This window comes from Plecotus auritus, assembly GCF_963455305.1.
Source record: "Plecotus auritus genome assembly, chromosome: 3".
Taxonomy (NCBI): Eukaryota; Metazoa; Chordata; class Mammalia; order Chiroptera; family Vespertilionidae; genus Plecotus; species Plecotus auritus.
The window spans coordinates 49,760,754-49,785,327 of NC_137772.1; the positions used below are offsets into that span (position 1 = coordinate 49,760,754).

Consider the following 24,574-nt stretch of genomic DNA (forward strand, 5'->3'; position numbering starts at 1 on the left):
TGGAGACATGAACAAGAATGTTCATTGCAGCGCTGTAAGTGCAAAAATAAGTTGGAAATTTATGAAAAGGAGAATGAACAAATGTCTCATATCTATAAAGAGAAATTTTATAAATACTGTTACATGGACGAATAAGAGATAGAGGGAAAGATAAATCTCAAAAACATAGCTAGTTTTAACCTCCCACATGTCCCATCCTTTACTCAAAGCAAAGGTAGCTTTTGAGAGTCATTCCTTTTGATACCTTATGCAAAAGCAAAATTAAACTAATATAAAGATAACCATATGATAATATGATAAAGAATCAGATGATCAGATTCAATGAACTAACAAGCAAATAGAGACAGCTGACAGGTGTGGGGCTGGATAGGGGGGTAGAAGGATTAAGAAAAAAAATGAAAAGCGAAAGAACTATCTGATGAAATGTCAACTCTTCTTCTAGTCAATAAATATATAGTTCTCACATTGAAAAGATTGAACTGAAATTGTGTTTAATATAAAATCAAGAAAAATTATTTAGCCTGTCAGTGGGTTACTAAGCTTTCTAGGTAAGATTAGCATGACAATATGTGGTATTATAAGCTATCATCAGTCAGAATTAAAACAACTAAAAGTTTACTTCTTAAAATTTTTAAAAGGAATTTTACAACGTAAACCCAGTGCTCAATTTATACTTAATATTTTCCACTGTAGATAATGCTTCATTGAAAGCAAGCTTTATTTCTAGCTGAAAAGTAATTTAAGCTCTTGCAACTTTTATGTATAATATAGGGAAATCACTCATTTTCATAATTAATAGAAGCCTGATGATATAGATTCAAAAGAAACATTTTTTTAAATCCTCACCCAAGGATATTTTCTCCATTGATTTTTTTAGAGAGAATGGAAGGGTGGGGGAGAGACAGAGAGAAACATCTATATAAGAGAGACATCAACTGGTCGCCAGCCACACATGCCCCAACCTGGCCTAGAATTGAGCCTGCAATTGAGGTATGTACCCTTGACTGGAATTGAAACTGTGACCCTTGAGTCCACAGGCCAATGCTCTAACCACTGGGCAAAAACAGCTAGGGCCAAAAAGAAACAAGTTTTAACATTTCAGAAATAAAAAACAGTTGGATAAAGACCAACTGCATTGATAGCTATCAACACACTAACCCATGCCTAAAACTGAATGGGAAAATAATTGTAATCACATTCATAAGGAATGCCACTGACAGAAACACTGCAATGTGCCCAATTCTAGTTCATAAAATCAATAAATCAATGTTGGCATACTAGAAGTGTGAAGGGGCCAATGAAAATAAAATAGATATGAATTTTGGACACTGTATAATCAAGCACCTGACAGTGCTGGCACATAGTAGGTGTGAGAAATAAAGAAAAGAAAAAAGAATGAAGGCAGCGAGGGAGGGAATCTGTCATTTTATATCAGAACCATCTTCCTGCTAAGTCCCATTCATTTCTTCATTTATTCACGCAACTCATTTTTTTTAATATACACTGAGTGGCCAGATTATTATGACCTCTGAATGCATAATAATCTGGCCACTCAGTGTAGACTGACCACAGAGTTGGGATTTTAAAATAAGGTTTTTCCATGTATAAGAACTGCATTGTGGGTAGTTAGAAAGAAGCAGAGGACTTACTAGCCAGAGGCTGGGGGACACTATCTCCTGGTCCTTTGACATATCAAGATTTGCAAGCTTTCCTTTATACATAAGTACACTGAGTGGCCAGATTATTATGCGTTCGGAGATCAGAATAATCTGTCCACTCAGTGTATATTTTTATTGATTTCAGAGATAAAGGGAGAGGGAGAGAAAGAAACATCAATGATGTGAGAGAACCATTAACGGCTGCCTCCTACAGGACCCCTGAGCCTGCAACCCAGGCATGTGCCCTGACCGGGAACCAAGCCAGGACCTTCTGGTTCATAGGTCAATGCTTAACCACTGAGCCACGCTAGCTGGGCTCATGCAGTTCATTTAATTAGATCTATTGAGTATCTGCTCTAGGTGCTAGCGAAAAGGGAAAATAAACAAGTCTCCTCAACACTGCCAGCCTAAGACTACCAGCTCTCTTACCATAGGATTTTTGACCAGATAAGTCACAGTGTTGGGAATAGCATTGTTCCTTTATCCTTCCACATAATGCTCTTCTGGGGAATAATTTTAAATATTGTCCACCTCTGTGAACCAAATAAGAATAATGTATTTCATGCTAAATATAAATATAAATCAATTTACTCACCTATATCTTAATATAGTCAAATATTCGCTATATCCTTATGCTTTTGACTATGTGTACACACACAAGCACACATACTTTAAACTAGTTTTACAGTAGCTGTACCATTTACAGTAGCTAATATCTGTTAGTGTGCAGGAGGACAATCCATTAATTATATTCCCATCCTTAATTCACCTGCTTTTAAAAAATATTTAATTTTGAACATATTCCTATGTTACATTAAAAATAGGAATACATTTTTATTAAATTCCTAAATCTAGTATTTCAACCCAAGAGGACAAGCTTGTCAATCTTTCAGGTACTTACAATCAAAAAGTGAAAAGTTAATTAGCTAAGGGAATGAAATCATTAATAAAGATGTTAAATCCTTCCTGTGCTAAATATCATTTGTCACTCAGACTTTTGTAATAATATATATTTTTAATTTTTGTAGAAAAATTGAAACTTCCAGAATAAAAACTTAGTATCTACCACATAGTTTAAAAATATTGGAGCTACTTGAAGATGAAGAAATAGGAAAAGGTATATCTCAAAAGAAATATATAATTTCTTAACCTTATCTTGCCAATGTTTAAAAAAATGCTTCCAATAGTGTTCTCCCAAGTGGTCCTTCATTTTATTTTTGAAAGTGATGCTGAAAATTTATAGTGTTACATTTTAAAAACTAAACTATTATCTTATTGAAATGGAGATTTAAAAACTTGAAAGCTGGATGAGAGTTGCTTTTTCACAGCAGGTTACATATTCTCTGTCAACTTCCAGTATTTCTTCATAAGTCACACCATACTTTAGTGTAGAAATAAATAAAAACTTTGCAAGGAATATTTTCAAAATATTTTTAAAGCAGTCAATCCCAACTCATAGTAAAACAGATGAAGAGAAACAAACTTACACAATTCTCAGGTTGCTCTACTTTAATCATGAACAGTAAGTCCTTGAAAATGAAGAACACTTGTCTGCACTGTGACAAAGTCCCTCTGCAAACAGCACCACTTTCTCATGAACAGCAACAGACACAGGGGTATCAGCTTGTGCCTGTTATCTTACAGAACACTGCATGCTGCATGAATGACTACCCTTACGATAGAGTAAATTCCCAAGTCATAATTATGGGCCCTTCCAAAACAAATCTTTGTTTTGTTGTTCTGTTTATTTTAAGAAAATATGACTTTAAAAATACTACACCAACCAATTCCTTAAAAGAAAAAAATGGAAGAGCTGTTGCAGCAGGCTGATGCCAACCCCACTGGAATATATCATCCAGTGCTGAATGCCAGAGCTGAATGTGGACTGGACACAGGATAACCTTGTGTCCTCGCCCACCAGTTGCCAGCACTATTTGCTCTCTCCCCTAAAAAATCCCTTCATCTCACAAAAACATGGGGCTCACTAAATCTATAGACCCAAGTGATTATCTCCATCAGCAAAATCTAAAGAGTTGCTTCAAGAAATGTATTTCGCCGAAACCGGTTTGGCTCAGTGGATAGAGCGTCGGCCTGCGGACTGAAGGGTTCCGGGTTCGATTCCGGTCAGGAGCATGTACCTTGGTTGCGGGCACATCCCCAGTGGGAGGTGTGCAGGAGGCAGCTGATTGATGTTTCTCTCTCATCGATGTTTCTAGCTCTCTCTCCCTTCCTCTCTGTAAAATATCAATAAAATATATTTTTTTAAAAAAAAAGAAAGAAATGTATTTCCATGGGCATCCATAAGATCCATGACAGAAGAGACCATACTGTATCCCAGTCGAAAGCCTTTCATAACCCAGAATACCACTAAAACAACAACAACAGTTTAATATTGCTGAAGTAGAAGACATAAATGAAATATTTAAAAATCAAAATATCCAAAATTTAGCAAATCTACTTAAAACATTTGAGAAGTGAACTGATTTCCCAATTAAATTTCTCTCAATTAGACTTATTTCCCAATAAAATGTGCTTGGATTCTTTCTTCTTAGAAAAATAATGACTTTGAATTGTTTTCAGATATTTGATTACACAGAAAATAGATGGAGGGCATTTTACTTATTGATAAAGTAGCCCCTGCTCAGTTATCATAGAGTAAATGTGATTTCTAAAATTACTTTTAGTGTATATATTTAAACTTGTTTGTATGGAAATAAGCCTAAACTTATTATTCAGTTCATTAAATTAAAAACAGATATTCTTCTTGTAATTTGTTCCAGTAAAATTAGGCTTTAGGCAAATTTCTTCTAAGTTTGCCTTACCTTCTCATAATTCTCAAATAAAACTCAGCATTCCACAAAGGGAGAAAACAATATTTGATTATAACAAATCACATATAAGAAAGTCCCTACCATTTCCATTTTTATGATTAATATTTAAATAAATACCAAAACTCAACCCCTTGAATCCAGCACATACAATTTATTAAACAGAAAAAAAAATTAAATTTACATAAAATTACCTGCCACTCTGGTAGACAGAGATGACCCCATATATTTGTAGTACTTAGGTAGTTATCACCAAACTTACAGCAATGTCAACAAAATCTTTCAGCAGCCTAAAAGTATAAATAAGTAATTCAGGGTTTATGTTTTTCCCAATCTTTTGAACTCAATTTTCTCTATTTTAATCAGTTTATCCAAGAATATGTGAAAAGTTTGCTACAATATCTTTCAAGACAGAAGAAATGTTCTACCAATATTGAATTAACGCCTAAGTGTTAGTAACTGTTGGCACTTTCTTTCACCTAGATAGTTAACACTGTTATCCAAAAAAAATTAGGTTTGCTTTGTAGTGATTCTCTTCAGTCATATATTCTTACTTGAGGGATTTAGGTTTCATTTTAAAAGAGAAGAAATCATAATTAAGTTTCCCTGTTCAAAAATCTTTAAAGACTCTCTCAAACCCAAGTTAATGATATTTTTAATTCTTTAAAATTTATTTTTCAATTACAGTTGACACACATTATATTAGTTTCAGGTGTACAACACAGTGATTAGACATTTAATACCTTACAAAGTGATCACATGATAAGTCTAGTAACCAATGTACACTATAGACAATTATTACATTACTAGAGGACTGGTTCACTGGGGTCCCTTGGCCTGGTCTATGGGGATCAGGTCAAAATCAGCTCTCCGACACACCCCAAGGGGTCCCAGATTGCGAGAGGGTGCAGGCCAGGCTGAGGGACCCCACCAGTGCACAATCGGAGGTGGAGAGGGACCAGCCGGCTGGGGAGAGACCGTAGGAGGGCTCCAGGGAATGTTCGGCCAATCTGGCCCAATCCCGATTGGCTGGACCCCAGCAGCAAGCTAACCTACTGGTCAGAGCACCTGCCCCCTGATGGTCAGTGCACGTCATAGCGACTGGTCAAACGGTCAACAGGGACAATTAGCACATTAGGCTTTTATATATATAGATTGACTCTATTCCCTATGCTTTACTTACATCTCATCACCATTTTTATAACTGGAAATTTGTACTTCTTAATCCCTTTCACCTTTTCAAAAATTACCCAACCCCTTACCATCTGGCGACCATCAACTTGTTCTCTGTATCTATGACGTTTTTTTTCATTTATTTTGTCCATTAGATGCCACGTATAAGTAAAACCATATGGTATTTATCTTTCTCTGACTTATTTCACTTAGCATAATACTCTATAGGTCCACCTATGCTGTAACAAATAGTAAGATTTCATTCTATTTTATGGCTAGTATTCACCTTCTTTATCCAATTGTCCATTGATGGGCACTGGGGTGCTTCCATATCTTGGCTATCTATAATAATAAAAGCATAATATGCTAATTAGACTGTATATCCTTTCAGACGAAGCCGGGGCTGCAAGGGTGAGCCCCTTGCACAAATTTCGTGCATCAGGCCTCTAGTTATAAATAATGCTGTAATGAACACAGGTGTGCATATATCTTTCCTAAGTGCATTTAAGATTTCTTCAGATAACTACCCAGAACAGAAATTGCTGAATCCTTTGGTAGTTCTATTTTTAAGTTTCTGAGGAACCTCCATACTATTTTCCATAGTAGTTGCACAAATTTACAAACCCACCAACAGTGCACCAATATCCACAAATCAATTAAAATGATACACCACATATCAAGTAAACATCTCACTGGATGGAGAATAAACATTTGACAAAATCCAACATCCATTTATAATAAAAACTCTCAGCCAAGTAGGAAGAGAGGGAACATACCTCAACATAATAAAGGGCATATATGACAAACCCACAGGTAACATACTCAATGGTGAAAAGCTGAAAGCTTTCTTTTAGGATCAGGAACAAGACAAGGATGTCCACTTTCACCACTTTTATTCAACAAAGTATTAGGAGGACTAGCCACAATAATCAGTCAAGAAAAAAAAAAAAGATATCCAAATTGGAAAGGAAGTACTAAAACTATCATTATTTGCAGATGACATAATAATATAGAGAGAGAACCCTGAAGATTATACCAAAAATTAGAACTGATAAATGAATTCAGAAAAGTAGCAGGATATGAAATTAATATTCAGAAATCAGTTGCATTTTTATATACCAATAACAAACTATTAAAAAGAGAAATAAAGAAAACAATCCCACTTACAATTGTATCAAAAAGAATAAAATACCTAGGAATAAATTTAACCAATGAGGTAAAAAACCTGTACTTGGAAAACTGTAAGATAAGACAATGAAGAAAGAAATTAAAGATACAAATAAATTGAAATATATACCATGCTTACAGACAGAAAGAATTAAAATGCCCATACTACTCAAACCAATCTACAGATTCAGTGTAATCCTTATCAAAATACCAAAGGCTTTTTTCACAGAACTAAATCAAGTTGATGTTTTAAGTTTTTTTCCACATGAGTCCAACTCACCTTTTCAAGCATGTGATCCACCATTCCCATCTACAACTCCTTGCTCTGGCTAAACTGGTCTATTTATCTCTAAAATATATTTTAGAGATAATATCTCTAAAATGCTATCATGTTCATGAGGGAAAAAATCACTACATAGCTGTCTGTGTGTGTCTAGTTCAGCCAGTTTAAATCACAAATCTTTGCTTAAAAAGCATATCAATATGCTTTCCTCCAACAACTGTACATGATTAAATTCCATAACAGAAATAAGGTTGTTTTCTAACATATCTAAAAGAACCACTAAATTAATAATACCTTAAAATCTGACATTTTATAGTTTCTACAAAAAAAATCAATTAATCATGAACTACATTTTAATTCAAAGTTTATCCTGATTTATGTATTCATTTCATTTAATATATAGTATAATTTTAAAAATTAATCAGCTTTGTGATTTAGTTCTGTATATAAACATAGCACAAATTATTTAGATCAATATTAATACACTTATTAAAAAGAAATCCTAACAAGTTATATTTTGCATTGAACAAAAGCAATAAATTTATTTGAAAAGCAGTGTAATATAAATGTTTTCATTCCAATTATATACTGAATAGCTAATGCTTTATAAGGGGAAAAATAAATTAAGCTATTTTATTATAGCAATAAGGAATTTTATAGAGGAGATGACAAAAGTAAGGAAAAGAACATCTACTTTGTAATGTGCCTTGTAATTTCATAACCCATTAATTTTATATATAAACATATTGTTTGAATTAAGGTTGAGTTCTGATCTTAGCTGAACCTTAAACTTCTAATTAAGAGTTCCTATTTTACTATTTATCAGACTTATTTGCACACTGATATATCATACTGGTGTTCTTTTGAGAAACACATGAGGTTGCAAGGGGAAATATTAGACAAATATTTCTTCAAATATTTCTTAAAATCAGATTTTTAAAAACAATTACACACTTAAAGATAATGACATTTTATGTTATCAAATATTTTAATAAAATCTAATAATTATGTCCATTCATATTGAAGTAAATCCATGGGTCAGAATATTGGGGACCTGGAAGAACCATTGAAGGGCATATATTTCCAAGGACCATTTCATTAACAAAACAGTTTCCCTAGTCCAGTGGTCGGCAAACTCATTAGTCAACAGAGCCACATATCAACAGTACAACGATTGAAATTTCTTTTGAGAGCCAAATTTTTTAAACTTAAACTTCTTCTAACGCCACTTCTTCAAAATAGACTGGCCCAGGCCGTGGTATTTTGTGGAAGAGCCACACTCAAGGGGCCAAAGAGCTGCATGTGGCTCGCGAGCCACAGTTTGCTGACCACTGCCCTAGTCCAACTCAAAATATATATATTGATTTGGCCTTAGAAACAATTTTTGAAGGTTCAAAAAAGTTAAAACCTCATTTGTACCAAAATAATATACAAAGACAGAGAAGGAAATCCAGCTGAGTTTACCAATAAAATGACGACAGGCAGGTTACATAACAAGGCTTGTCCTTAGTATCCTAACTCTAGATAAATTTACCTTGAAAAACAGCTGCATTTCGAGATATTAGAAACTTTAATGTAGAGCTAGATGCTTGAAGCGCCTGCTGCATGTCTTGGCGAGCTGCAATTTGATATCTTTCCTCCATCTTCCTGGTGCAACATGTAGGTTTTTTGGATACACAAACCTGAAGATCAGGTCCTGGAAAACATATAAGATTTTTCAGAATAATTATCTGTTCATTTAACCAACATTACATATTACATGTCAGGCATTAATGATCAGCACAGCACTGCACATAAAGAGTTTGTATTCTATACGAGGAACTGATTTACCAGAGCACTTGCTATTAAAATATTTATCTATTGTTCATGAACCTAAACATGAAACAAAATATTCTCAACCATTAACTCTTTGCTCAAATATTTTATTAACTTTTTGATCAAATATTAAGTATGTCCACTCAATTATTAACAAATAGACTATATAAAACAAATTAACTACTATATAAGTACATAACTAAATAAAGAAATTTTATATTTGCTTATTTTACCCAGCTAAAATTATTTGCACTAAAGATAGTATAGAGAAGTATATGGGCTAAAACAATTGTTTTTCTTGAGGAAATAAAGTGAAATTTTGTACATCAGATAAAGGTAAAAAATCTTCACCTGATTTCTCATTTTCAACATCATGTTTGTGCTTTTTGTGAGTAAGTGATTATCAGCAAACATGATATGAATGAAGACCCCCACATGGGCCCAAAACCAGCATCCAATATTCTACTCATCACCTAGCTTGCTAGAGACAACTCCTATGACTTTGGGTGGTGAGCACACAATGCAATATACAGATGATGTATCATAGAATTGTACACTCAAAACCTATATAATTTTTTATGCTCTATGCATAGGCACTTTATTTTGTTGTTGTTGTTTGTTTGTTTTTAATTCTTTATTGTTTAAAGTATTACATATGTCTCCTTTTTCCCCCATTGACCTCTCCCAGGCCATCCCCACACTATCCGCACATGTCCTCACCCCCCTACTGTCTGTGTCCATGGGTTATGCTCATATGCATGCATACAAGTCCTTTGGTTGATCTCTTACCATCCCCACCCCCACGGCCCCCCTTCCCTCTGAAGTTTGACGGTCTGTTCGATGCTTCTCTGTCTCTGGATCTATTTATGTTCATCAGTTTATGTTATTTATTATATTCCACAAATGAATGAGATCATGTGATATATATCTTTCTCTTATATAAACCTATATAATTTTATTAACCAATGTCACCCCAATAAATTCAAATATTTTTTTAAAAAGCACCTTTTAGTTTTCTAAGCATATTCAGAAACTGTCTGTGAAATTCTTAAATTTATGTAATAGTTGTGGTTAAAAATTTGGCTAATATGATTAGCACCTCACATCCTGGATAGGGTCCCAGGGCAAGCACCTTTATACATAGCAGGTATGCTAGAGAAGGAAGGAGAAGGTACGGACATGCAGTGGCACCTAAAAAGGATAACCCTGATGAGGGCATCATGGGGAAGGTCCCAGGGCATTCCCAGGCTACCCGGTTTTTTTTTTTTTTTTAACTTAATAAATCTTTATTGTTCAGATTATTACAATTATTCCTCTTTTTTTCCCCCATAGCTCCCCTCCACCCGGTTCCCATCCCACCCTCTGCCCTTACCTTCCCCCCACTGTCCTCATCCATAGATATATGCTTTTTGTCCAGTCTCTTCCTGAACCCCCATACCCCTTTCCCCCCGAGAATTGTTAGTCCACTTCCTTTCTATGCCCCTGATTCTATTATATTCACCAGTTTATTCTGTTCATCAGATTTTTTATTCATTTGATTTTTAGATTCACTTGTTGATAGACATGTATTTGTTGTTCATAATTTTTATCTTTACCTTTTTCTTCTTCTTCCTCTTCTTAAAGAATACCTTTCAGCATTTCATATAATACTGGTTTGGTGGTGATGAACTCCTTTAGCTTTTTCTTATCTGTGAAGCTCTTTATCTGACCTTCAATTCTGAATGATAGCTTTGCTGGGTAGAGTAATCTTGGTTGTAGGTTCTTGCTATTCATCACTTTGAAAATTTCTTGCCACTCCCGTCTGGCCTGCATAGTTTCTGTTGAGAAATCAGCTGACAATCATATGGGTGCTCCCTTGTAGGTAACTAACTGTTTTTCTCTTGCTGCTTTTAATATTCTCTCTTTGTCTTTTGCTCTTGGCATTATAATTATGATGTGTCTTGGTGTGGTCCTCTTTGGATTCCTTTTGTTTGGGTTCTGTGTGCTTCCTGGACTTGTAAGTCTATTTCTTTCACCAGGTGGGGGAAGTTTTCTGTCATGATTTCTTCAAATAGGTTTTCAGTATCTTGCTCTCTCTCTTTCTTCTGGCACCCCCATAATTCGGATGTTGGTACGGTTGAGGTTATCCCAGAGGCTCCTTATACAATCTTCAATTTTTTGGATTCTTTTTTCTTTTTGCTTTCCCTGTTGAGTGTTTTTTGCTTCTTTGTATTTCAAATCTTTGACTTGATTCTTGCGTTCCTCTAGTCTGCTGTTGGGTCTCTGTATAATATTTTTTATTTCAGCCAGTGTATGTTTAATTTCTAGTTGGTCCTTTTTTCATATCCTCGAGGGTCTCGCTAAATTTATCGGCCTTTTCTAGGAAATTCTTGAAAAACCTTATAACCGTGGTTTTGAACTCTATATCCAGTCATTTGCTTTCCTCCATTTCTTTCATTTGTGATCTGTTTCTTTGTCTCCACATTTTCGCTGCTTCCCTGAGATGGTAGAGTAGCTTTGTGTGGTAGGTGTCCTATAGGGCACAGCGGCTCAGCCTCCCCAGTTACCTGAGGTGGACACTCTTGGTGCACCCCTCTGTGGACTGTGTGCTCAGCCTTTTTGTAGTTAAGTCTTGATTGTTGTTGGTATCACTGGGAGGAATTGACCTCCAGGCCAATTGGCTGTGAGGATCAGCTGTGTCTACACTGGGAGAACTTCTGTGCTGGAGACACTTATGAGACAAGACTTGCAAAATTGCAAAAGCCTCTGTGCTCAGCTTGAATGGGGCGGAGTTTCAGCGTGGAGCAGAAAGCCTTGGTTTCCCGTCAACCCTGCCCTATGAGGCCCCTGGGTCTCAGTGTCCCTCAGTAACCACTGCAAGCACCTCTGAAAGCCGCCCTCGAGTTTCACCCGCTGCCAGACAGTCCAGTTTCTCCCCGAATGAGTCAGGGTTCCCAGAAACTTTCCCGGAACTGGAGTTCAGCGCAGTTGCGAGCTTCTGCCTCCCACTTTAGAAAGCCAGTGGTGCACTCAGGTGCCCGTGCATTTAGCATTCAGTCCTCTCTGCGCGCGCGCAACTCCGGACCTCTGCCTTCCGCAGCTCCCGAGTCTCAGTGTGCTTTCTCTTTTCCTGACAGTCCAGATTCCCCCCGAATGAGTCTGGTTTCTCAGCATCTCACCCAGGACTGGAGTTCAGTGCAGTCAGGAGCTTCCACCTCCCTCCCGCTTTAGAAAGCCAGCCGAGCACTCAGCCACCTGTGTACACACCCGCCCATCCTCTCTACGTGCGAGTCTCCATACCTCAGCCTTTTGCAGCTCCTCTGAGTCTAAATGTGCTTTCCTCTTTTCTTCTAGTTGTAGAATTTCCACTCAGCCAGCTTCTGGATGGTGTCCGTTTTGTCTTTTAGTTGTAGTTTAGATATTGTTGTGCGAGGCAGCAGTTTAGGTGTTTACCTATGCTGCCATCTTGGTTTCTCCTCTTGCTACTCTTAATGAATCATAATGTCTACCTGGGTTTTATATAAAGCTTGAAACAATTGTTTTTTACAAGGCATAAAATAATATAGTTACTCCCTTATTTTAGAGTAGGAAGAAAACTTATGACCCTTGATCTCTGGGGAGTTTCACAGTTCCCTTATTGGCCCTTTATTAACTAACTAGAGGCTCGGTGCACAAAATTCGTGCATGGGGGGGGGTCCCTCAGCCCAGCCTGCACCCTCTCCAATCTGGGACCTCTCAAGGGATGTCCGACTGCCCATTTAGGCCCGATCCTACCGGGCCTAAACGGGCAGTCGGACATCCCTCTCACAATCCAGGACTGCTGGCTCCCAACTGCTCGCCTGCCTGCCTTCCTGATTGCCCCTAACTGCTTCTGCCTGCCAGCCTGATCATCCCCTAACCACTCCCCTGCCAGCCTGATTGATGCCTAACTGCTCCCCTGCCAGCCTGTTTGTCCTTAACTGCCCTCCCCTGCAGGCCTGGTCACCCCTAACTGCCCTCCCCTGCAGGCCTGGTCACTCCTAACTGCCCTCCCCTGCAGGCCTGGTCCCCCCCAACTGCTCTCCCCTGCAGGTCTGGGTCCCCCCCAACTGCCCTTCCCTGCAGGCCCGGTCACTCCCAACTTCCCTCCGTTGCAGGCCTGGTCCCTCCCAACTGCTCTCCCCTGCTGGCCATCTTGTGGTGGTCATCTTGTGTCCACATGGGAGCAGCCATCTTTAACCACATGGGGGCAGCCATCTTGTGTGTTGGAGTGATGGTCAATTTGCATATTACTCTTTTATTAGATAGGATAGAGGTCTGGTGCACGGGTGGGGGCCGGCTGGTTTGCCCTGAAGGATGTCCAGGATCAGGGTGGGGGTTCCCTTGGGGCGTGGAACAGCCTGGGTGAGGGGCCTCTGGTGGTTTGCAGGCCAGCCCTGCCCCCTGGCGACCCAAGTGAAGGCCCTGGTGTCTGGGATTTATTTATCTTCTATAATTGAAACTTTGTAGCCTTGATTGGAGGCCTGGGCTGGCCAGGGTGTGCAGAAAGCTTGACTTCCTCCATTGTCAGGGAAACCCACGCCTCCTGCTCTCTCCAGCTCTGTGGCTGCTGCCATTTTTGTTGAGATTTATTTATCTTCTATAATTGAAACTTTGTAGCCTTAAGTGGAGGCCTGGGCTGGCCATGGTGTGCAGGAAGCTTAGCTTCCTGCATTGCTGGGGAAACCGAAGCCTCCTGCTTGCTCCATGGCTGCAGCCATCTTGATTGGGTAATTTGCATACTCGCTCCTGATTGGTTAGTGGGCGTGGCTTGTGGGTGTGGCAGAGTGATGGTTAATTTGCATATTACTCTTTTATTAGATAGTATTTTTTTTTTTCAAATTTTTATTAAGGTATTATATGTGTACATATCTTACCATTGCCCCCCACCCCCACCCCACTCCCATACATGCCCTCACCCCCCAATGTTTTGCATCCGTTGGTTACTCTTATATACATGCATATAAGTCCTTCAGTTGATCTCTTATTTCCCCCACCTCTCCCTAACCTTACCCCTGTAATTTGACAGTCTGTTTGATGCTTTACTGCCTCTGTAACTATCTTTTTGTTCATCAGTTTATAATGTTTTTCATTATCCCCAAATGAGTGGGATCATGTGGTTTTTTTCTTTCATTCACTGGCTTATTTCACTTAGCATAATGTTCTCTAATTCCATCCAAGTGCCTACAAATGGTAGTAATTCCTTCTTTTTTACGGCAGCATAATATTCCATTGTGTAGATGTACCATAGTTTTCTGATCCAGTCATCTGCTGATGGGCACCTAGGCTGTTTCCAAATCTTAGCTATTGTAAATTGTGCTGCTATGAACATAGGGGTGCATATATCCTTTCTGATTGGTGTTTCTGGTTTCTTAGGATATATTCCTAGGAGTGGGATTACTGGGTCAAATGGGAGTTCCATTTTCAGTTTTTTGAGGAAACTCCATACTGTTCTCCACAGTGGCTGCACCAGTCTGCATTCCCACCAGCAGTGCACGAGGGTTCCTTTTTCTCCGCATCCTCGCCAACACTTGTCGTTTGTTGATTTGTTGATGATAGCCATTCTGACAGGTGTGAGATGGTATCGCATTGTTGTTTTGATTTGCATCTCTCGGATAATTAGTGACTTTGAGCATGTTTTCATGTGTCTCTTGGCCTTCCTTCTGTCTTCTTTCGAAAAGATTCTATTTAGGTCCGTTGCCCATTTTTTTATTGGATCCTTTATCTTCCTTTTATTAAGTTGTATAAGCTGCCTGTAGATGTTGGAAATTAAACCTTTATCAGTGATACCATTTGCAAATATGTTCTCCCATACAGTGGGGTTTCTTGTTGTTTTGTTGATGGTTTCTTTTGCTGTGCAAAAGCTTTTTATTTTGATGTAGTCCCATTTGTTTATTTTCTGTTTGGCTTCCATTGCCCTATGGGCAGTATCACTGAAAAAGTTCTTTTGGCATATGTCTGAGATTTTGCTGCCTGTGGATTCCTCTAGTATTTTTATGGTTTCCCGTCTTATATTTAAGTCCTGTACCCATTTTGAGTTTATTTTTGTGTATGGTGTAAGTTGGTGATCTAGTTTCATTTTTTTGCATGTATCTGTCCAATTTTCCCAACACCATTTATTAAAGAGACTGTCTTGACTCCATTGTATGCTCATGCCTCCTTTGTCAAATATTAAATGCGCATATTGGTTTGGGTCGATATCTGGATTCTCTATTCTGTTCCATTGATCTATATGTCTGTTCTTGTGCCAGTACCAGGCTGTTTTGAGGACAGTGGCTTTGTAATACAGCTTGAAATCTGGTATTGAGATCCCTCCTACTTTATTCTTCTTTCTCAGGATTGCTGTGGCTATTCGGGGTCTTTTTTTATTCCAGATGAATTTTTGGAGAGTTCTTTCTAGGTCTGTGAAATACGCCGTTGGTATTTTAATGGGGAGTGCATTGAATCTATAGATTGCTTTGGGTAGTATGGACATTTTAATGATGTTGATTCTACCAATCCATGAACATGGTATGTTCTTCCATCTGTTTACATCTTCCTCTATCTCTTTTTTCAGTGTCCTGTAGTTTTCCGCATATAGGTCTTTTACCTCCTTGGTTAGGTTTATTCCTAAGTATCTTAATTTTTTTGGTGCGATGGAAAATGGGATTGCTTTTTTAGTCTCTCTTTCTGTAAGTTCATTGTTGGTGTATAGAAATGCCATAGATTTCTTGCTGTTAATTTTGTATCCTGCTACATTGCCGAATTCATTTATTAAGTCTGTTAGTTTTTTGATGGAGTCTTTCGGGTTTTTTATGTACAATATCATGTCATCTGCAAATAAGGACAGCTTTACTTCTTCTTTTCCAATTTGGATGCCTTTTATTTCTTCTTCTTGTCTAATTGCAGTGGCTAATACTTCCAGTACTATGTCAAACAGGAGTGGTGAGAGTGGGCACCCCTGTCTTGTTCCTGTTCTTAGGGGAAATGGTTTTAGTTTTTGCCCATTGAGTATGATGTTAGCTGTGGGTTTATCATATATAGCTTTTATTATGTTGAGGTATGATCCTTCTATTCCCACCTTGTTGAGAGTTTTTATCAAGAAAGGGTGTTGGATTTTGTCAAATGCTTTTTCTGCATCAATTGATATGACTATGTGATTTTTATCTCTCAATTTGTTTATGTGATGTATCACATTTATTGATTTGCGGATATTGAACCATCCTTGCATTCCTGGGATAAATCCTACTTGGTCATGGTGTATGATCTTTCTGATGTACTGCTGGATCCTATTTGCTAGAATTTTATTGAGGATTTTGGCATCTACATTCATGAGGGATATTGGCCTGTAATTCTCCTTCATTGTGTTGTCTTTATCTGGTTTTGGTATTAGGGTGATGCTGGCTTCATAGAAGGAGCTTGGAAGTGTTCCTTCCTCTTGAATTTTTTGGAATAGTCTGAGGAGGATAGGTTTTAGTTCTTCCTTGAATGTTTGGTAGAACTCTCCTGTGAAGCCGTCTGGCCCCGGGCTTTTGTTTGCTGGAAGCTCTTTGATGACTGCTTCAATTTCTTCCATAGATACTGGCATGTTGAGATGTTTAGATTCTTCCTGATTGAGTTTTGGAAGGTTATATTTTTCTAGGAATATGTCCATTTCCTCCAGGTTGTCCAGTTTGTTGGAATAGAGTTGTTCGTAGTATTTTTTAACAATCCTTTGTATTTCGGCGGGATCTGTTGTTATTTCACCTCTTTCATTTCTGATCTTGTTTATTTGGGTCCTCTCTCTTTGCTTCTTGGTGAGCCTGGCTAGAGGTTCATCAATCTTGTTTATCCTTTCAAAGAACCAGCTCTTGGTTTTGTTGATCTTTTGTATTGTTTCTTTGGTCTCTATGTCGTTTATCTGTGCTCTGATCTTTATTATTTCCTTCCTTCTGCTTACACTGGGCTTTTCTTGTTGCTCTTTTTCTAACTCTTTGAGTTGTTGGGTTAGGTAATTTATTACCCCTGTTTCTTGTTTTTTGCAGTAGGCTTGTAGAGCTATGAACTTCCCTCTCAGGACTGCTTTCGCTGTGTCCCATAGATTTTGGATTGTAGTGTTTTCATTGTCATTTGTTGTCATGATGTTTTTTATTTCTTCTTTGATCTCTCTGGTAACCCAGTCATGGTTTAATAGCATGCTGTTTAGTCTCCATGTGTTTGATTTCTTTGGGTTGTTTTTATTGTAGTTGATTTCCAGTTTTATGCCACTGTGGTCTGAGAAGATGCTTGATATGATTTCTATCTTCTTGAATTTGTAGAGACTTTGCCTATGTCCCAACATATGGTCTATCTTTGAAAATGACCCATGTGCACTTGAGAAGAATGTATATTCTGTGGCTTTGGGGTGAAATGTTCTGAAGATGTCAATTAGTTCCATCTGGTCTAGTGAGTCATTTAGGATTGATGTTTCTTTGCTGATATTTTGTTTAGAGGATTTGTCCAGTGGTGATAGTGGGGTATTAAAGTCCCCTACTATGATTGTATTGCTGTCAATCTCTCCCTTGATATCCTCCAGGAGTTTTTTTATGTATTTGGGTGCTCCTGTATTGGGTGCATATATGTTTACCAGAGTTATTTCTTCTTGTTGGATTGCTCCCTTTAGTATTATGAAATGGCCTTCCTTATCTCTTGTTATGTCCTTCAGTTTGAGATCTAATTTGTCAGAAACAAGTATTGCTACCCCAGCTTTTTTTTCAGTTCCATTTGCCTGGAAAACCTTTTTCCATCCCTTCACCCTCAGTCTGTGTGCGTCTTTTTTTCTGAGGTGGGTTTCTTGTAGACAGCAGATATATGGGTCGTGTTTTCTTATCCAATCCGTTACCCTATGTCTTTTGATTGGGGCATTTAATCCATTTTATTAGATAGTATTTTAGACCAGCAAATATATCTTATACATACACACAAATACATACACATAACAGCCACTTTTCAAACTCTTCCTACTTTTTCACACAGAGTTGGCCTCAGAATCACATTTCCAAAAGCTAGTTCTGGGTAAGATCAAGACATCTGAAATCACTCCAGGGCACCGGGACCATTACTACCACATTTTACACATGAGGAAATAGACAAATAGAGAAGCTCTGAACACTGCCCAATGTCACACACTTACATACTGCAAAATGGGGACCCAGTGTTTGCAGTGATTCCCAAACTATCTTCTTCACAATCACTCTACTGGGAGGAAAGCAATAGTCCTAAATCTATAAATGGTTCATCTTAACTGGCCATTTTTAATTCCTGTATTGAAAGAAGTCATTCATTTGATAAGTTGCAAGAAAATAAAATTTAGGTTAGGAACCATCAAAGGAGTTATATTAAAAAATAAAATAGGCTAAAATATCAAGTTATAGAGTTGCCATTGCTGTTTTTTTTACAAAAATTTAAGTGAGAAAGTATACTTAGAAAGCTGCTACAAATTGCCCTGGCTGCTATCCTAAACACAGTGCGGGAGGGAGACCTTCATGTCTCAGCAACTCTGAGTAAACATGGATAGCAATTTAGACAACTTAGAACAAATACATTCTTCAAGTTGATGAGAATCGGTGTGGATTAATCTAGACTTTCATTTATACACCTTGGAAACTGGAAATGACAACATAAAACTAAACTCCAAAACAAATCAGGACTGTAAGTCAGAGATTAGTTATGTTTAATCAGCACAACATTTTCAACAGCATCAACTATGACATATGCTTAAGTAACTTGGAATTTGGGTTGCAGTGAATGGGGAAAAGAGTCTGCAAGAAACTAGTTCCCTTGCTTCCTGAATCAGTCCAAAAGATAGGTGAGATGAACTAAACCTCCTCAGGGAAAGGATTCTATCTTACATTTTATTCTCAGCATAACCACAAAGGACATTAAAAAGATGCTTGTTGACAAAGAGCCCAGGCTACAGTTCTGTTGTAAAAAGAATAAGCATCATAAGAAAGCAAAGCCAGATGGAATCCAAACAGATACTATATGGTAACAAGACACGTTTTAAAAATATTTCAAAGGCTGACTTCAAGAAACATGGCACAACTAAGGATGCTATGAAACAGAAAGAGTACACAACCCAGGCTCAAAGGCAAGAGTCGTGTTTCTTAACAGCAGTCATGCTTCTGAACAGTAAAATCAAACTCCAAGAGAATTAAAGCACTGAAAATAAATGAAATTAAAAATAAAACAGCAGGTTCCTTGCTGAAGGGGCTCCCAACCAGAATTGTGGGAGCTTGTTTTTTTGTGGGTTTTTTTTTTCATTTCTCATCAAGAAACTGCAGTATTGGTTATTATGCCTTCCTTTCTGTTAACCAGTGTCCGAAACTGTTACGGCCATCTCTGTGTGTGTGTTGTTCTAGAAAGGTTAAAACTGGAACATTGGGAGGCATTGTGGAAAGATGGTGGTAGTGGGAACATAGTTTCCACTATCTCCAGATCTTCATATAAAACTAGAAAATAAATCCAGAAAAGACAACTAAACGACATGCCATGCAGACTCTGGGCAGGAGGGAGAAGAATAAAGCAGTGGGGTACTGTCTGAAGAACCTGGAGACAAAAGAACCCCGAAATAACCAACAGCAATTCACAGGAAAGCACAGAAGGCTAATTTGAGAATACCAGTTGAAACCCGGAGTGTTTTTTCTTCTTGATTATTAAATGTGTGCAAAGGACCACTGATGGAAAGGAATGAATGAGCAGGAGCAAGCCAGACCCCTACGGAATCTCTAAATAGATCCAGCAGGCTCCTTTCCAGGGAAGAACCTCACACCGAAAAGAAAATCCTGGAAGTGGAATCAAAATTCAACAGAGGATGCATCTAAGAGACATAAATAGAAAAGGTCTAGAATAATGTGGGAGGGGAAATAAATTCAGAAAATTTCAGAAAACAAACAGCCATACTTTTAATTACACAAAAATAACAGAAGAGAAAGCTCTATAAAGTTAGAAAAGCTACTTTAAAGCCATTCTCAATTTAAATTTTCAGAAAAAAAGCTAACCTCATATAAAATGAACAACAATAAAATAGGTCAAATTTCACAAAAACTTATTAAAATAAAAAATAGAATAAAGAACAAAATAATATCCCCATAAAGAAAACATGTCAGAAAAGACATTCCCCATCAAAAAAGATCAAAGATATAACCATACTATTTCAAAACAAGCTAGAAGATAATGACACAAAACATGAAAGAACAACATAAATTAAAATTATTAGAAAATCTGAGATATGGAACTCAAGAAGTAATTAAAGATGAAAGAAAAAATTCTGAAATGAAGACTAAATGAGAAGAAACACAAGAGGCAATCACATGAAGGTTATGCATTAAAAAAAATAGAAGACAGAAAATAAGAAATTATGAAAAATCGAAAGGAATGAAAGGATTTGAAAGATGGTGACAACAAATATTGTTAACAATGTAAGCCCTGAAGAGGAAAACAGGACAAGTAGAATCTATATTTCATGTAAGCTAAAACAGTTGTGAGAGCAATATGAAATTCAAAATAAACAATTATGCAATACTCACTTTCTTATTTTCTAAGACTTATTGTCTAAGCCTAAACTGTATCCTTGAAAATTAGGATTTTTAAGTGTGGGAGAAAGAAGATGCAGGCCTAATAAAGAAGAGGTTAAGTAAAACTCTGTGGTTTTGAATTTGAAGTATCAATATGAAATTATGAAGAAATTTACCTTCAATAAATATATATTTCCTAGCCTCACTGAAAATACCTAAAACAATGACTAACCAAGTGACAAAGGGCATTTCTCATGCCTAGATGATGGTCTTGAAATATCATTTCTCTCAAGAAGAAATCAGTGCTTCCTACAGAAATGACACACTCTAGATTAGGGGAATGAAATATATAAGATGACAGACCAGCTAAAACTTCCTGTACACCAGATAGCAGAGAAACTACCAAATAACTCCAGGATCATATCAAAAGCACTCAGGAGCTATGATAGTCTGCTATCACTGCCATTAGAAAGTCACACACCAGTGGCTTAAATAAAAGAAATTTATTTTCTCACAGTTCTAGAGGCTGGAAGTCCAAGATCAAGATACTGGCAAGTTTGAGACTGCTCTCCTTGACTTGCATATGGCTGCCTTTTCTCATATCCTCACATGGCACTGTCTGATGTCTTTCTTCTTATAAAGTCACCAGTCACATTGGATTAAAGCCCATTCTTATGGCCTCATTTCACTGTAATTACCTCCATAAAGGTCCTATCTCCCAAAATAGTCAGATTGGGAGTTAGGGCTTCAATTTAGGACATTTGTAGGGGACACAATTTAGCCCATATCAGAAAGGTTTCTACTGGCAAACATGAGACAATCTGACCTTCAATAATAATAATTGCAATGAATTGCCATCAGTCAAATATGCTTAAATCCAAGGGTTTTCTGTAGCTATGCTTTATTGTATAATTTTTTAAAAAGACTTTTAAAATGGGACAGCTGGTTGACAATATGCATTCTCTTTTTGTTTCAAACATTTATTTCTCCCATAGTCAACTTACAGGATTTTTACATTTGTAGCACATACCAGCTGTATTGATGGTTGACATAGGAAAGGGCCCTTGGTAAAGACAATGAGATTAAGATATAATTTAGGTTTGCTAGATGACTGTTAAATTCATAAAATACCAAATGCTCACCAGATATACCACTTTCTTTTATGATTTATTCCAGAACTTCAAGAGGACTTGATACTAAGTGAGGGGTCTGATAATATTCTTTTAATGGCTGCTCAAGTTTCCTGCTCTGTAGTGGGAATAAGCTTGGTGTGTCCAAGAAACAGGAAGAGCTCCAGTTGCAATATGGCAGTGCCGTTCACACAGAGCAATCACTAACTTTGCACAAAATAAAAATTAAAAAAAAGTTTTGAAAGCTCTAGAGAGTGAACAAAAGAAGAAAGTTCCTAAAAGGGAGTGAAGCCCTACTGGTGTGGCTCAGTTGGTTGGGCATTGTCCTGTGTACCGAAAGGTTGCCAGTTTGATTCCCGGTCAGGGCACATGCCTGGGTTTGGGGCTCAATTGCTGATAGGGGGCATGCAGGAGGCAGCCAATAGATGTTGTGCTCTCACATAGACATTTGTCTCTCTCTCTCTCTCCCTCCTATCCTCTCTTTCTAAAAATAAATTTAAAATATATATATAAATAAATAAAAGGGAGTCAATATTTGGAAGAAGGGAGAAGCATGGGATTATCTTCTCATCTGTGGCTTTTAGCCTGGGGACAGTCCATGTATAAAGTGACTAAATTCCAATTTAAAAACACTAACAGTCATTCAGGACTGAGGAACTAAAAGATATCAATCAGAGCAATCACAGCTACTGGAAAGAGGTGGGGAAATACCAGGAAAGGGAGGGCCAGTGAGAGGGAACCCCAACTTCTGTGTGTAAACTACTCAAATATCTGCTGAATCCTGAACCACATCTCATATGGCCAGAGCAGACTGTAAGCAGCCCAGCTATTGGCAAGCTCAGGATGAAAGAACTGAACTAAAATTGCAGTGGCTGCCCAAGAGACACAGTTGACAGTTTGAGTCCAATCAAGTTCATTTTCTCCAAAGTCAAACATATTAACACTCTTTGGAGGATATAATAGAATCCAGAGTCACCATAACATAACATTTACAGCATCCAGGAGACAATCCAAAATTACTGAACATATGAAGAATCAGTATGTGACCCATTTTCAAGAGATATGATAATAAAGTAAGACCAACTCCAGATGCCCCAGATGTTAGAATAAACACAGACGAGCTCTAAAGCAGCAATTACAACTATGTTCAATGAGATAAAAGGAACATGTGCTGAGAATAAATTATAGGAAAAGGAATCTCAGAAGACAAAGACTCTATAAAAAAATGAAAACTCTGTAATTAAAAAATATAATACTTGAAAGAAAAATTTCAATGGGTGGGCTTAGTAGTGAATAGAGATGAAAGAGGGCAGGATCAGAGAATTTAAAGGTAGATCAATAGAAAGTATCAAATCTGAAGAAGGGAGATAAAAAGATTGAAAATCCTATACATACTAGTACATGCCTAGGATTTTATGTATGCATTCATAGAGCAGAGGGCAAATAGCATAAAATGTAAAAATAGATATGACCAGAGTCCTGGAAAGCAAGAGAGAGAGAGAGAGAGAGAGAGAGGGAGAGAGGAAACACTCCATGAAATAATGACTATAAATTTTCCAAATTTTATAAGAAACACAAATTACCAGATTTTAAAAGTTCACTGAACCACAATCAAAATAAACAGAAGCAAAATCATGCCTAAGCATATTATAATCAAATTACTAAAAAACAAAGGTTAAAAAGAAAAGGCAAGAAGCCCAGTATTTCTACCTTTTCCAAAAAGGATAGAAATACAGGAAATGAAGTCAATTGACATAATGCCTTGTAGATCACATTTAGGAGGGATTTTATTACAGTGATAATAGGGAAGAAACTTCATTTGATTTGTTTCTTAAAAGTTCACTCTAATTGCTATTTTGAGAATAAGTATTTCTGTATTTCAAATGATAATTAGGACTGCGATAAAAGATAAGAAGTGGTTAGATTAGATATATATTGAAGGTAGAAGGTAACTTGGAATAGATGTCTGGGATGGAATTTGGCAGGTGAGAAAGAGAGGAATAAAAAATAACCCTTAGATTTTTGCCTGAGAAGCTGGATGCCTAAGTGGTACCATTAATAGAAAAGGAGAACACGTAAGAAGGATCAGGTTTAAGGAAAAAAATAGAATTCAGATTTGGAAATGAGATGTCTATTAGAAATGCAACTGAAAATGTAGAAATACTATTTGAATATGCAAGACTTAAGTCTAGGAGAGATATCCAAAGTGAATATATTAATTTGGAAGTTTTAAATGCAAAATGGTATAAATAATGAGGGTTTCAATAAGACCATCTAAGGAAAGAGTTTAGTTTATAAAAGTTAGAGGGTTTCTCAACCTCAGCACTATTAACAAGGGAAGCAAAATAATTCTTTTTGTGGGGGAGCTGTCCTGTACAGGAATGTTTACCATTATTCCTGAACTCTACCCACTAGATGCCAGGAGCACCCTCCCCAGATGTGACAATCAAAATGTACCTAGATATTGCTAAGTATGCCCTTTGGGCATAATCACCTCTGAGTGAGAACCATTGGCCAAGACGAAAGTATAGCAATATGAATTGGAACAGAGAAGAATCCCCTTAAAAGAGCCTGAAAAAGAAGCAGTCAATGAGCTAGAAGGATTAAAATGAGTTGGTGTGGGGGGAAGAGATAAGAGGAAAAGAGTATGGTGTCCTGAAAAAGTTATAAAAAGTGAGAAATCAGCTGTACTGGGCAAAATAGCAACATTTAAGAAGCCAGTACTTTTCAAAGATCTGTAATCATATGGGCTACCATTGGATTGTTTTCTCAGCTCTAACTAAATAATGACTACATGAGCAATTACATTGAATTTGGGATCCTATTAATTATAAGAAATAATTATAAGGTCAGTTCAACTCATTGAAAGTTGTGCTAAAACCTATTTAGCAGTTTTAATGCCCATGATTTTCTAACTTCTGCCAATCCTGAACAGAAGGGATGCCTAATAGCCCCTACTATTGCTCTGCATCCTGGTGCTTTCCGGAACATTTGCTTTTGTGTACTTAAT

The 24,574-nt window shown here is 37.3% G+C and overlaps 1 protein-coding gene across 1 annotated transcript in view; it reads right to left on the reverse strand.

The window, feature by feature from the left end:
- Positions 1–24,574, reverse strand: part of GPC5 (glypican 5) — a 1,409,835-nt gene that overhangs the window by 1,349,699 nt on the left and 35,562 nt on the right. Inside the window, exon 2 of the mRNA XM_080661084.1 lies at positions 8,644–8,805. Within this exon, the coding sequence (XP_080517210.1) occupies positions 8,644–8,805 (162 nt within the window). The remainder of the gene's footprint in view (positions 1–8,643; positions 8,806–24,574) is intronic.